Source organism: Staurois parvus, unplaced genomic scaffold (genome assembly GCF_062004578.1).
Source record: "Staurois parvus isolate SC_StPar_1 unplaced genomic scaffold, SC_StPar_1.0 ptg001458l, whole genome shotgun sequence".
NCBI classification, from domain to species: Eukaryota; Metazoa; Chordata; class Amphibia; order Anura; family Ranidae; genus Staurois; species Staurois parvus.
Window position 1 is genome coordinate 81215 of NW_028319254.1, and position 13883 is coordinate 95097.

General features: G+C 44.2%; 1 protein-coding gene across 1 annotated transcript; it reads right to left on the minus strand.

The window, feature by feature from the left end:
• Window positions 1-2067: 2067 nt before the first annotated feature.
• On the minus strand, window positions 2068-8631 carry LOC149435867 (uncharacterized). Its single transcript, XM_089662343.1, has 4 exons — window positions 8540-8631; window positions 8254-8460; window positions 8008-8149; window positions 2068-2447 (listed from the first exon to the last, which is right to left on the minus strand). Exons 2-4 carry the CDS (start codon window positions 8386-8388, stop codon window positions 2407-2409), a joined length of 318 nt encoding a protein of 105 aa, XP_089518469.1. The 5' UTR covers window positions 8389-8460; window positions 8540-8631; the 3' UTR covers window positions 2068-2406.
• Between the last annotated feature and the right edge of the window lie 5252 nt (window positions 8632-13883).

Below are 13883 nucleotides of genomic sequence, written 5' to 3' on the forward strand. Positions count from 1 at the left end.
CCACCACACACCAATACATAGAGGATTTACGTAAACATCTGCAATATGCTTTTGCCTTTGCCCAGCGAAATTTGGAAAGAGCTGCAACTAGTGCTAAGACATACTATGATCTCAAAACCTCCAAGAAGGAATATGAGATTGGTGACAAGGTCTATCTATACAACTTTGCAAGAGACCAGATTAAGGAACGGAAATTCCTTCCATCTTGGTCCGTTCTCTATCATTGATAAAATCTCTCCGGTCGCATATACAGTTGTGACCAAAATTATTCAACCCCCACTGAAATTGAGTGTTTTGGCCAGTTTGACATTGCTTTTGATCATTCAGTCATCTTGCTTACATTTACATTAAAGAGGCACTTGTAGGTCAGACAAATATAACATAACAGTTATAATGAAATAACCACAAATGTCTTTTCTGTGCTCACAGCATTATCAGTTTTATTCAACCCCCAAGTGACATTCAATCTTAGTACTTAGTACAGCATCCTTTTACAGTTATAACAGCTTTTAAACGTGAAGCATAGCTTGACACAAGTGTCTTGCAGCGATCTACGGGTATCTTCGCCCATTCTTCATGGGCAAAGGCCTCCAGTTCAGTCACATTCTTAGGCTTGCGCACTGCAACTGCTTTCTTTAAGTCCCACCAGAGGTTCTCAATCGGATTTAAGTCTGGTGACTGCGATGGCCACTCCAAAATGTTCCAGCCTTTCCTCTGCAACCATGCTCTAGTGGACTTGGAGGTATGCTTGGGATCATTGTCCTGTTGAAAGGTCCAACGTCTCCCAAGCCTCAGGTGTGTGACGGACTGCATCACGTTTCCATCCAATATCTCCTGGTACTGAAGAGAATTCATGGTACCTTGCACACGCTGAAGCTTCCCTGTACCTGCAGAAGCAAAACAGCCCCAAAGCATGATTGACCCTCCACCATGCTTCACAGTAGGCAAGGTGTTCTTTTCATCATAGGCCTTGTTCTTCCTCCTCCAAACATAGCGTTGATCCATGGGCCCAAACAGTTCTAATTTTGTTTCATCAGTCCACAGAACACTATCCCACAACTTTTGTGGTTTGTCCACATGGCTTTTGGCATACTGCAGTCGACTCTTCTTATTCTTTGGAGACAGCAAGGGGGTACGCCTGGGAGTTCTGGCACGGAGGCCTTCATTACGCAGTGTGCGTCTTATTGTCTGGGCTGAAACTTCTGTACCCACATCTGACAAATCTTTTCTCAGTTCCTCAGCAGTCACACGGGGACTTCTCTCCACTCTACGCTTCAGGTAGCGCACAGCAGTCGAAGTCAGCATCTTCTTTCTGCCACGACCAGGTAGCGTTTCAACAGTGCCCTTTGCCTTGAATTTGCGAATGATGCTTCCTAAGGTGTCTCTTGGTATGTTTAACATCTTTGCAATCTTCTTATAGCCATTGCCCTTCCTGTGAAGAGAAATCACCTCTTCTCTTGTCTTCCTGGACCATTCTCTTGCCTTCACCATGTTTGTAACCACACCAGTAAATGTCTAGAAGGAGCTGAGTATCACAGTCATTTTAAAGCTGCCTAATTGGTGCTTATTATGCTTGATTGCTGCTCGGTGACATCCACAGGTGTTTTCAATACCTGATGGAAAGCACCTGTATGAACCTCTGTTCTTCAGAGTGGTAGTCTTTAAGGGGTTGAATAATTGTGGCAATGAAGAAACCACATAAGAACCATTTACTACTGTATTACATAAACAATTGATGTCATTTTAGTTGCATTTGGGTAGTTACAACGTCCTTGTAGGATTTGATTCTGAATACAATTCCAAATGTACACTATAGTCCCTAAACCCCTTTACAGCATTGGGGGTTGAATAATTTTGGTCACAACTGTAAATTGCAGGTTCCCCGGTATGGTAAAATCAGTGATAGATGGGTGCACATCAATCAATTACGTGCTTGCCATCCAAAGTCTCAATTGCAGTTGTTGGAAGATTAACCCACCAGTTCCTATCTGGAGATATTGAGATCATTATTAAATTTCCTTGGAACATTATTATTCATCTTTTGCCTTACAGGATCCAGTAACATACTTGTATATATCCAATACTTAAACTGTTTATTTTAATAATTTAGAAATGAAGGCCCAGACGATGACCAGACCGGTGATCGGAGGTGTCAATGACCAGACCCTAGAAGGAAGCTATAATGTCCTGTGGGAAAGACCAGATGCCAGAGATCGATCCGGAGACGATAACCTGATGTCCCAGGCCACCAAGGGCCAGTCCAGAGGAAAAGACCCGCCTAGGAGACCGTCTAAGAGACCTGTCATGCGGAGGACCCCATGGGCCCCAAGGTGGATGTGCCAGGCCAGGCCGGCCTCATCGCAAAACCAGGATCATCATCAGAAGTGTCCGTCTGAGAACGCCGAGTCAAGTTGAGGACCAAACCAGCATCACCGCTGCCATTTTTTCTAAAAAAAATAAAAAAAAAATTCTTTATTTCATTCACCCCATATGAGAAGATGAACGGTCACCCTAGTCAAAAGTCCCACTCATGGTTTGCAATACAGACACCCATCTATACGTGCCTGTACCCCAAAAAAGGGGGATTTTGTAGTGACTTTTGAAATTATGTATCAAAAACATGACTTTATTTCAACAACAACCCAACCTAGCCGCCCGTTAAGGGTTAACTCTTTTTGGTTGAAAATTCAAAGGACCCTCCAACTAAGACATGCAAATAATGGGTGAAGTGAGCTTTTTCCAAGACAATAGACTGACTATCCACAGGTGGTCTAAGACTAGGATTATAAAAAGTTTAAATTGGAGACTATGAGAATAGCTAAAGTGTGGATATGTCAACAAATACTGTTTATATATTGGGGTTGAGTTGAAGACTTCTACAAAAGTTAAATAGAGAGTCAAATAGGACTTCGACCTTCAAACATTAAGTCATAACAAGTGAACAATAATGAGACGGGAACTCAACTGGTTGAAAGTTTACCCAAAACCTTGCAGGGTGTGATGAACCAACAAACCTCTCGAACTGTCACAATATGCTATTATCCACTAAGGTTGAAGGTATAAATGGTTGTTTACTCTGACTCCAACACAATAGCCAGGTAAACAGAGGGTCTTTTCTCCTCATGGGAATTCTGGTTCTAACACAAAAAGGGTAAATTCAGGCCATATAAGGCTAAGAACTGGATATATCTACCCACAGAGATATTATCAAAAAGCATATTATCAATGGATGTTATAAAGAATATTTTTCACACACCACAAAATATTCAGCAGAATGGGAATTGTATATCACTAACTTGAGTATTGAGATGAGGAAAAGTAAGATATATTGTGAGTTAGCATCAGTTGTATGTCTTATCAGGAAACAAATGCTTTCACACAAGTTTGTATCTCAAGGAGATGAATAACTGAATATACACAGATATTCCATGGTTCCTATTTAGAACATTATAGCTATGATCACCTATATATATCTGGATAAGACGTATATTTAATACCTGAAATCACCTTGAGTTCCACCCGAGGTGTGAGTCATCATAAATACTCAAATTGTTCTATGAGCCCTGACTGCCACTTAGTGGACAGGTGAGAGATAGCTTAAATACATACATTTCTCAACCAGCCAATCAAAAAGCCTGGTGGGAGGGTCTCTTAGAACAATAGTTTAGATGGTATAAAAACCCATGCACCTGATTTGAAAAAAAAACCTCATTGAAAGAAAAACTCACTGAAGAACCTCACTGAAAAACAGCAAAGAGAGACAAGCTGAAGGAAATCTGACGAGGCTGAAATCCATCTGAAGAGCTACTGATTAACTCTTTTCAAACTTCTAAAACTTTACTAAATTTCTAAATCTCTGTACCTCTAACTTCCTACATTCTCCTACACTATTGAACTACATCTCACTTCCCCCTGTGGTCATCCCTGAAGGCGTACCATTGCCAGCTGAATCCATTGGGGAAGTTTCATAGTCTGAATTCCGGGTGTGGTGAGACTGTCCATTTAATTTTGTATTGCATATTTTCTCTGTTGTGTAGAGTAATAAGAATTACCTTAGTGTATCACAACTATATTGGGTGTTTATATATATATATATAGAGAGATTCCGTATTACTGTTAGATATTGTTGGTGTCATATTACAAATTTTTCATATTTCATAAATTATTAAATATTAATAATTAGAGTATAATTTATCAGGGAATATCTTCTTCCATTGCTATGGCCACGTGATGAGAGAAAATAACCTCTGAAATACTCTAAAATTATTAGTTATTACTAGATTTAATCTTTAATAATCATTATCATCTAGAAGATTGTTATATTGACTGAAGGTCTTGTCCCCACTAAGAATCTCTGGAACCTTCAAGCTCCAGGTCCCGACCCGGACCTACTAAATCCATTGACAACCTAGAACACAGTTTTCTCTGCTCACTAAATACATGTTGGAGATTCTCAAAAAGCAGCCAGGAGGACCCGGTGTCATCGTCACAGTGGCAGGACTTCACACTTCCACACCTCCATCAGACTTCCAAGTGTTTGTGAGAGCTTCTGCTAGAACATTGACTCCATTTTTATTCTACTCCTGCCATTAATGGTGGACCCGGTCCCACACTTCATCCATTTCTTTGGGGACCTCTGATCTACCTATAAACGGTTTCTTCCATGATGAAGATCAGCCATGGAGTATATCTGAGGTGTATATCAGGGTGTGCTTCTTCCCCACGAGAGCTGGGATGTCCAGCAACATTCATCTAGAAGACATTTCCCGCACTCAAGGCACTAATACACCTCCAGGGCTGTGAGAGACCCCTGATGTACAGGAAGACAGGACTTCAGTGAGGAACAATTCCCGCACTCAGGACAGGAAAGTGTCTTATTCCTCGTGTGAGATCTCAGATGTGTGGAAAGATGGGACTTCACTAAAAAACATTTCCCGCACTCAGAACAGGAATACGGCTTCTCCCCCGTGTGAGATCTTCGATGTGTGTAAAGAGTGGACTTATTTGAAAAGCATTTCCCGCACTCAGGACAGGCAAAAGGCTTCTCCCCTGTGTGAGATCTCTGATGTTTGTGCAGATTGGACTTCTCTGAAAAACATTTCCTGCACACAGCACAGGAATACGGCTTCTCCCCTGTGTGAGATCTCTGATGACTGGAAAGACGGTATTTCTCTGAAAAACATTTCCCGCACTCAGGACAGGAGTATGGCTTTTCCCCTGTGTGAGATCTCTGATGTTTGTGCAGACTAGACTTCTGTGAAAAACATTTCCCGCATGCAGCACAGGAATATGGCTTCTCCCCCGTGTGAGATCTCTGATGTTTCTGCAGACTGAACGTCTGTGAAAAACTTTTTCCGCACTCCGGACAAAAATATGGCTTCTCCCCAGTGTGAGATCTTAGATGTCTGACAACTTTTGATTTTTCTACAAAACATTTCCCGCACTCAGAACAAGAGTACGGCTTCTCCCCCGTGTGAGATCTTTCATGGACATTAACTTTGTATTTAGAATGGAAACCCTTCCCGCACTCAGTACAGGAGAAGCTCTTCCCTGTTGGAAGGCCGGTCCGGTCCCGCACAGTCTGAGGTTCCTCAGGATACGAGGAATCCGATGGTCCATCTACACTGGGTGGTGCCGGATGGACATTGGAGGGAGCCGGGTTTTCTCCTGGACTATACTGTGTGATGTCCTCATCTTCTACTTTCCAGTCTGGAGACAAAGTGAGACAATCCTCGGAGGTTTTCCTCATCTCCCGGCCATGGACTAAAATACAAAGACAAAGAGGATTACTAGACAGGAGCTGATTGGTTCCCCCAAACCAGGACTCCGCCCACATCAGGCAGCTTGGTCTCTGAGGAGCTTACAATTCCACCCTCAAGGGAACTAGGAAATGGCTCCTCTGATCTCCTACCAGGTCATTTCTTTATTCATGGACCTTAGTCAGAGAGTGAGGAAACAACCAGAACTGTCTTTTATAGGAGGGACAGTGATGAGGGGATTATAGGATGAGGGTCCCCACCCCCTCTATCACTCATCACCATCTTCCCAACACAAGAAGTACTGCACTTCCTTATTTAGTCCATGATTTAGTCATGAAGAACAGCGGGGCTGAGCCCCACCAGAGGTCAGAGAGTGAGGATGGGGGGAGAACAACCAAGATGAAGACTGGACTGATCCTGAAGACCACCATCATTGGGGTATTGACTCCTCCCTCATTATCACTTTCTGTTTAAGGGTCCAAAGTTGGAGGATGTTATCACATTATTATCACCATGTAAAAGTCTGTGCTCCAATCACATCATCCGATATAAAATGTCCAGCTGGGAGGAAATGGGTGGAAAAGAAGTAAGGCCAATGTAATGTACAACTTATCATACGGAATACAAAAGTTAGGACTATACAGTATTAGTTTTCTTCTATATTTATCTGGTGATCTAGCCAGTAAATCTGCTGTTTTATAAAGACCATTTACCACTGACAGGGGGCTTACAATGATCAGCTTTTATTTATTCATGACAAACTTTTATCCCAAAAGGAAAAAACTGTTTGATGAAACTGATTATGAAGTGTGAGCTGGAGTTTGGCTTCAATTAGTTACTGTTTTTATATCTGCTAGTACATCTAACACTCCCCTCCCCCCAGACTGACCATGCTGCAATCTCCAGAGTTGGGGCGCTCTAATACAGAAGGTGTGTTACTGGCCAGATCACCAGGTGAAAACAGGGAAAAAAGCCAAAGAAAAGGAATGCAGCCGCCACACCCAATGATTGGTAAGCTGCAATATGGGACATTTGTGGTCTAATATCCCTTTAGTTTGGTTGGTGAAATCTCATCCTATGTCCAGTGATAGCAGTGACATCTACTGGCCACAGTGAGACATCACAAGACAACCTAAACTTAGGGAGAAACCAAGTGAAGAACTATACAATCAGCCTGAGCCAAGTACAGCCCAGCCACAAACTAAACCCACATAGTACCTCTATTCAGGACAAGGGGGCCACACTAATAAATAGTGTAAGGATCACATCAAATTGGTGTTTAGTAATCAGAGATCACTTACAGTGGTTGTAACCCTCAGACATGGAATATGAACAAAGAATATCCCTCTACAGTGTGTACTTGTCTCAGTCCAGAGCACTAAGTGTCATTTCTGTCTGCTGTCTCCTTCCTCTGCGATCAGCAGTTGAGTCCCTTCTGACAAGTCTTCCTGACACCAGGAGAAAAAAAGATGACAAGGGAGGGAGTTCCAGCACACAGCCTGTGATTGACAGCCTCAGCTCTGTTCCTGTGTGAAGGAAGTGTGTCCCTTCCCATCAATCATCTCTCAGAGCTCACTTCACTGAGCTGTGAAGAGAGTGACTTCAGGTCTCTGCCCCCTTTTTTCTGACTGCTCAGACAACCTGTATAAATTCTGGACTTTGAACAAATATAGAGAAATGAGTGCTATAGATAAACAGGTACAACGTATGTAGGAGGATTTGTTTTATCTCTGTGCATCACCTGAGGCCAGTCATTGCACTGGGTATATGGAGGGTTTACAACCACTTTAAATGTTTACTGTAGACAAGTTGCAGAGATCCCACACCGCTGCCTCCCATCTCCTGAGACTGCACTCAGTGACTTGGGTCTGAGACACTACAGACATATCCCTCCACCCGGCACAGCCAGCAGATAACAGAGAAGGAACCCTGGGAGAGTCAGGCACAAGGCAGGAGACCCCAGTCACATGTCCTGGGTGCCTACATTATGCAATGCTTAGAGTAAAAATGAACATTTTTCTGCCAGCTGAACCCCAGAACCTCCATAAATCCAGTCTAGATACATAAATTGTGTCTGCAGCACAGAGAAGGAAGATTATCCGAGAGAAATCCAGGAATACAGGACGGGGAACACAGCTCAGGAAAGTGACCAGGGGATTACAGGCTGATATCACCCAGTCCCCGCCCTACTCTGGACCAATCAGTGAGCAGTATGGGTGGAGGAATGGATTTAGTGTTCATGACCCACCTGTGCTGATCTCTGTAGGAGTGTCCTCCTCTATAAATGTCCCCGTTATTCCATCCTCCTCCATAGACTGCTGATCATCCCTCACATACGCCTCTTCTTCTTCTGCTTTCACCTCAAATTCTATATCGATTGGATCTCCACTCTAAATCAAGGAAATGAGAGAAAATATCATCTGTAAAATGTAAGGTCACATAAAAAATCTACACATTGTCTCTGCAAGTCCATCAGATGCTCCATCCCACCAACCTTGTAATAGTGAGGGATGGTGTGACCTTCCTGTGTGGAATCCCGGGAATACAGAGGACGGGGACATCTCTCTGGTGGGTTCCTGGTATTAGGTGGCTCCATCATATCCTTGTGTCCTTCTGAAAACTCCTCCATCACTCCATACTCCTCATCCTCCTCTTTATACTCTTCTTTAACATCAATATTATCATCCCCGAGGATTCCACTCTGAAAGATATAATAAAACATTCATTGTAACAAACATGCTGTGTATAAATCACAACTACCAATAATTGTCATCATCTACCTGATGATGGTGAGGGATGGTGTGACCTTCCTGTGTGGAATCCCGGGAATACAGAGGACGGGGACATCTCTCTGGTGGGTTCCCATGACTGGATCCATCTGTAGGAAACACACACACTGACTGAATCCATTGTTTCTATGTGTTTATCAGATGATGGGGGATCTAGGTGGATCCTCCGTACTGCTCTCTCCTTTACAATAAAGTCTCCTCTTACCCGGTGATGTGAGGGGCGGCTGATTGTCCATCATGACGTCCTTGTAGAGATCCTTGTGTCCTTCTAAATACTCCCACTCCTCCATGGAGAAATAGACAGTGACACCCTGACACCTTATAGGAACCTGACACACACAATGATACAGTCACCATCCAGACACATCCCTTGTCTGTTACTGGAGAATGTCCCAGAATTCCCGGCACCGCTCACCTCTCCTGTCAGCAGCTCCATCATCTTCTTGGTGACTTCTAGAATCTTCTGCATGTTGTGTCTCTCAGGGTTTAGGGAGTCACATGGAGGCACTGTGATGGTCATATGATCACCTGACTTCAGAAGAGGAAATCTCTGTATTGAGGAACCAATAGGAATATCATGTTAGAATCCCAGAATCCTCCTCACCTCTCCGGTCAGGTCTGTGTGATGTCATGTGACCTCCCAGAATCCTCCTCACCCCTCCGGTCAGGTCTGTTTGTAGGAATCGTGCACACAGAGACGGACACGGCCCTCCGTTTTGTTAAGAATTTTCTATGTTATACAATTTCTAACTCCCAAAGCAGGCTACCCCCTCCATCTTGTAGATCTCTCATCCCCCTCCCTCGCTGTGGGGTGACATGTGGCCTGAGTGATGAGAAGGGTCACAGGCGGCCAAAGCACAGCAAGAAGCTCCGAGCTATAAAACCTCATGAGCTGGGTGCATAGCTGTCTATTAACTGTGCAATCTGGAACATAGTAAAAGTATAAACCGAGTCCCTCACTGAACTTCAAAAGACCTTCCAAGGGGTCGTAAACACAGACTTACTTTTAAAAACTCACTTTTTATATAAGTTGATATCTTCACGTAGGACATAACTACCTAAACATGGAGCCTATATTCGGAAGGCTCAGATTGAGGCCATTCTCCTGGTATGTGACACCCCTTAGCTGACATACAGAGAAAAGCAGAAAAGTATATCTCTTGAACCATTCAAGTGCATATTTCATGTTTCATCTCTAACCATTCCGCAGATGTGGCTGAGTATTAATATACTAGTGACCAGGCCGGCAAATGTACCTAGGAAAAGTTATGAGCCAAAATATTAGCTAGGAGAGATTCTGGTTGTAACTTACGTCTCCACCCAACACCCCTCCCCAAAAAGAGACCATTGGTTACTGCTCCAAAGAGACACCCTGCTGGGATTTGCTAGAAAAAGGTTGTTATGCTTGGAGTGTGGATGAGAGAAGAGAAGAGTCTCCTGCTTTTAACATCGAAACTAGCAGTAGAGATAAGAAATCCTTTTTAGCTCATGAGACTTGAAGCTGCTTAACCCAAGGCTTTTTGGCTAGTACTTATCTACCTAAACTTCTTTCTGTTGTCTCTTTGCTGTGTTATTGCTCTGTGTATATTTATATATATTGGTTACATCTTTTTTCTGTAAATATTTTTATTGCACCCTTTTGACCTTTTAGTAATAAAACTTACTTTCTGAAAGTGCTGAACTGTTTCTAAAGCTCTTTAATGCAACTTATGAATTCCTGCCGCTGAAGAGCGCTACTGTGTGTGTTTAACCCTCTGTATAACCTGCCTGCGGTGACAGTGGTATACAGACGATTATTTCAACCATCCTAGTGTTATTGCTGATATTGCCGAGTTTCCTCTCTGTAGAAAAAGGAGGTGGTGGCAGTGTGAAGGGTTAATTGCGTAATTAACCTGACCCAGTAACAATTGCGCTCAGGCTGCTGGTACATCGATTTGTAGTCCAGTGAGCTGCAAAAACATTGTGCGGGGTGCAGCTGGGTGTGGCATTGTTACGCATGTGACATCGCAGTTTTAGATTGGCTAGTCCTTCGGTCACGAGTCTGGTGAGAGGGGCAGGGATTTCATATCGCAATCGTCACACTGTGTATTATTAATAGAGATAAGAGTGCTGTCATGTGACCTCCCAGAATCCTCCTCACCTCTCCGATCAGGTCTGTGTATTATTAATAGACATAAGAGTGCTGTCATGTGACCTCCCAGAATTCTCCTCACCTCTCCGATCAGGTCTGTGTTTTATTAATAGAGATGAGAGTGATGTCATGTGACCTCCCAGAATCCTCCTCACCTCTCCGGTCAGGTCAGTGTTTTATTAATAGAGATAAGAGTGATGTCATGTGACCTCCCAGAATCCTCCTCACCGGTCAGGTCTGTGTTTTATTAATAGAGATAAGAGTGATGTCATGTGACCTCCCAGAATCCTCCTCACCTGTCAGGTATGTGTTTTATTAATAGAGATTAGAGTGATGTCATGTGACCTCCCAGAATCCTCCTCACCTCTCCGGTCAGCAGGTAGATGATCTCCAGGGTGAGGTTTAGTATCTTCTCAGTCATGTGACTCCGGTCCTCCTCCATCCTCATTGGTGCCATCATGTGATCTATACAGGTCTCCTTGTAGACGGATAACTTTGGGAAATGAAAGTAAGAATGATTTGGATGGTATTGGTCACACAATAATAGGATGTGGATGTGAGGGGGGAATAGGAGGGTTGCTGGACATTGAAGAACTACTCCCCCCATGGGAAGACATTTTGTTTGGACTGTTTAGTGTTTTATACATTTTGGAGGTCCCGGGACCCTCTTGTCCTGTCAGATCAGAAATCCCCTTTTCTCTGTTGGGTTTGTTTGGTCTCTGAACTGGTTTTGATAAGTATTAGATCTGCAGACAAGGAATGATAAATATGATCCTTCCTATGACTAGTTTGCTCTGAGGCAGTGCTGTGAGGTCAATGTCGGCTCATCATGATGTCCAAGAAGGGGAACTTGATGACTTTTGGCCATAGTTGCTGGCTAATCAGGACAATTGGCAGAACTCCGGCTGCAAGGCTCCAATCTCCGGCAGCCTGCTGACTGACAGGAGTGATGTCACTGTCACTCTCTGCAGTAAGAGAAGGGATTGGATGGGATAGCAGGAGGATGGTGCTGGTGGAGTAGAGAGCTGTGAGGAAGGAGCCTATTCTCTTCCCTCCAATGACAGCGCAGTGTGGGTAGAAGGAGGACAGGAGGGGGAGGGGTTTGGTTACCAAGTATACTGTAGTATCCAGGACATTGTACAGAGTGGTGGTGGGTTCCTGGGGCTGTGAATTCCAGCACCGGGCACTACCAGAGCCTGTGTCATGGGAGGTATTGGAGTGTCTCCTGAAGATGTATAGCACTGATCCCCTGACTACCTTTTAGTCAATAATGCACCGAGAATCCTCCTCTAAGAACAAGTGCCCACCAAGGGTGAAGGATTGTCCTTCTGCATTCCATTTGGTATCTTGGAATACATTATTTGACCAGTGAGATGGTAAGAAGGTGAAGGTTGCCTTCCTTTCCTGGTAGGAGTTCTGTAAGGAGCTCTGGAAAGTAAGTGCAGGTAAGAGGACAACCGGAGACCAAGAGCCCCCCTCCCTACCTCAGAGTCCCCCCTGAGCCTGACAAACTTTTCCTTCCTCAGAGCCCTGCTCCCCGCCAACCCTATCAAAGACCCAGATTCCTTCAGCTACTCTACCCCCTCAAAACCCTTTAACTTCACTATCCCCTCAGGGGCCCCAAAGTCTCCCATCCTCAGTAACCCGAGAGACCCCTCAGCTCCTCTACTTCCCTCAGACCCCTCAGTATTTCCCTCCCTCTGATACCAATGATGGAACATATTCTTCATGGCCGGCTGGGCAATGTTTTCTTCCTCCTGAGCAGCAATGTAAGGGGCTCTATGCTCCATACTCCTGACCCCGGCCCTCCATCATTGTGTTGGCTGCATAGTGTAATGATTGCCCATTGGCTGCCTGTGTAGTGTCATCATTGCCCTTTGTAGGCCATGTATGGTCAGGATGGTCCTTGTCTTGTCTATTTATTGTCAGTGCTGTTTGTTTAGAGGACCATATTACAAGAATTTATCTCCACAATGAGGAGAATGTTCCGGCCCCGGAAGTGGGGGAATGTTCTGCCCCTGAAGGGGTTAATCTGGGTTCCCACACTATATATGTGTGTATCATCATCTGCTGGAGATAAAAGACGTCACAGTGACTATGGAGGAAGAGGACGGACGTGACCGTGGAGGAAGAGGACGGACGTGACCGTGGAGGAAGAGGACCGACGTGACCGTGGAGGAAGAGGACCGACGTGAATGTGGAGGAAGAGGACCGACGTGACTGTGGAGGAAGAGGACCGACGTGACTGTGGAGGAAGAGGACCGACGTGACTATGGAGGAAGAGGACCGACGTGACTATGGAGGAAGACGACGGACGTGACTATGGAGGAAGACGACGGACGTGACTATGGAGGAAGACGACGGACGTGACTATGGAGGAAGAAGGTGGACGTGACTATGGAGGAAGAGGACGGACGTGACTATGGAGGAAGAAGGTGGACGTGACTATGGAGGAAGAGGACGGACATGGCTACGGAGGAAGAGGACAGACATGATGGGGGGGTTACTGGGTGTAAATAGAACATAACATCTTATTACCTCCTCTGCTGCCACTTCCACTAATGTCTCCTCTTCTTTGTGCCACATGGAACTTTCTGTCTTTATTCCAGATGACTTCCTGTCTGTGCCTGACATCACTTCCTGTGTGTACCTGACATCACTTCCTGTCTGTGTTCTACAATAACTTCCTTTCTGGATAGAAGTGAGATCACCACCTTGTGGAGCTCAGAGGAACTGCAGCCCCGAGAAACATTAAAATAACCGTTCCTGTGGATTTCACGAAAGATCAAAAATAACTAAAAAAAAAACTGAGAAAAAATAAATCTAGCTCTTATGCAACCAACTATTTATTTTCCAATATCTTTATTGAAATTTTTCAAGTTACAGAAAATGTAATAGACAAGTGTCATGTTATAAAATAAGGTATGAAATATCCCCAACAAACAGGCGGATGAATAAACAACAGACATCCCGCAGGGAAGCAGGAAATGTGTGCAATAATGACTGGAGACGTCACATAGAACATTCCCAGCATTAAGTCCACCTTGTACAGGGGAAGCAATAATAGGAGACATATGGATCACACAGAGCATTCATCATCACACCACACATAGTGCACAACACATACAACATGGAACTACACTAGCACCAGAACATGGGAAAATAAAAGAGACAGCAGAAAGGAAGAAAAGAGGGTAACAGTAA

Coding starts and splice junctions, on each gene's coding strand:
- LOC149435867 (XM_089662343.1), bottom strand. CDS start 8,388: ATGGAGGAGTTTTCAGAAGGACACAAGGATATGATGGAGCCACCTAAT. Junction 8,150..8,253: donor CCATCCCTCACTATTACAAG/GTTGGTGGGATG, acceptor TCCTTGATTTAG/AGTGGAGATCCAATCGATAT. Junction 2,448..8,007: donor TCCTACAGAGATCAGCACAG/GTGGGTCATGAA, acceptor TATTTTTTTTAG/AAAAAATGGCAGCGGTGATG.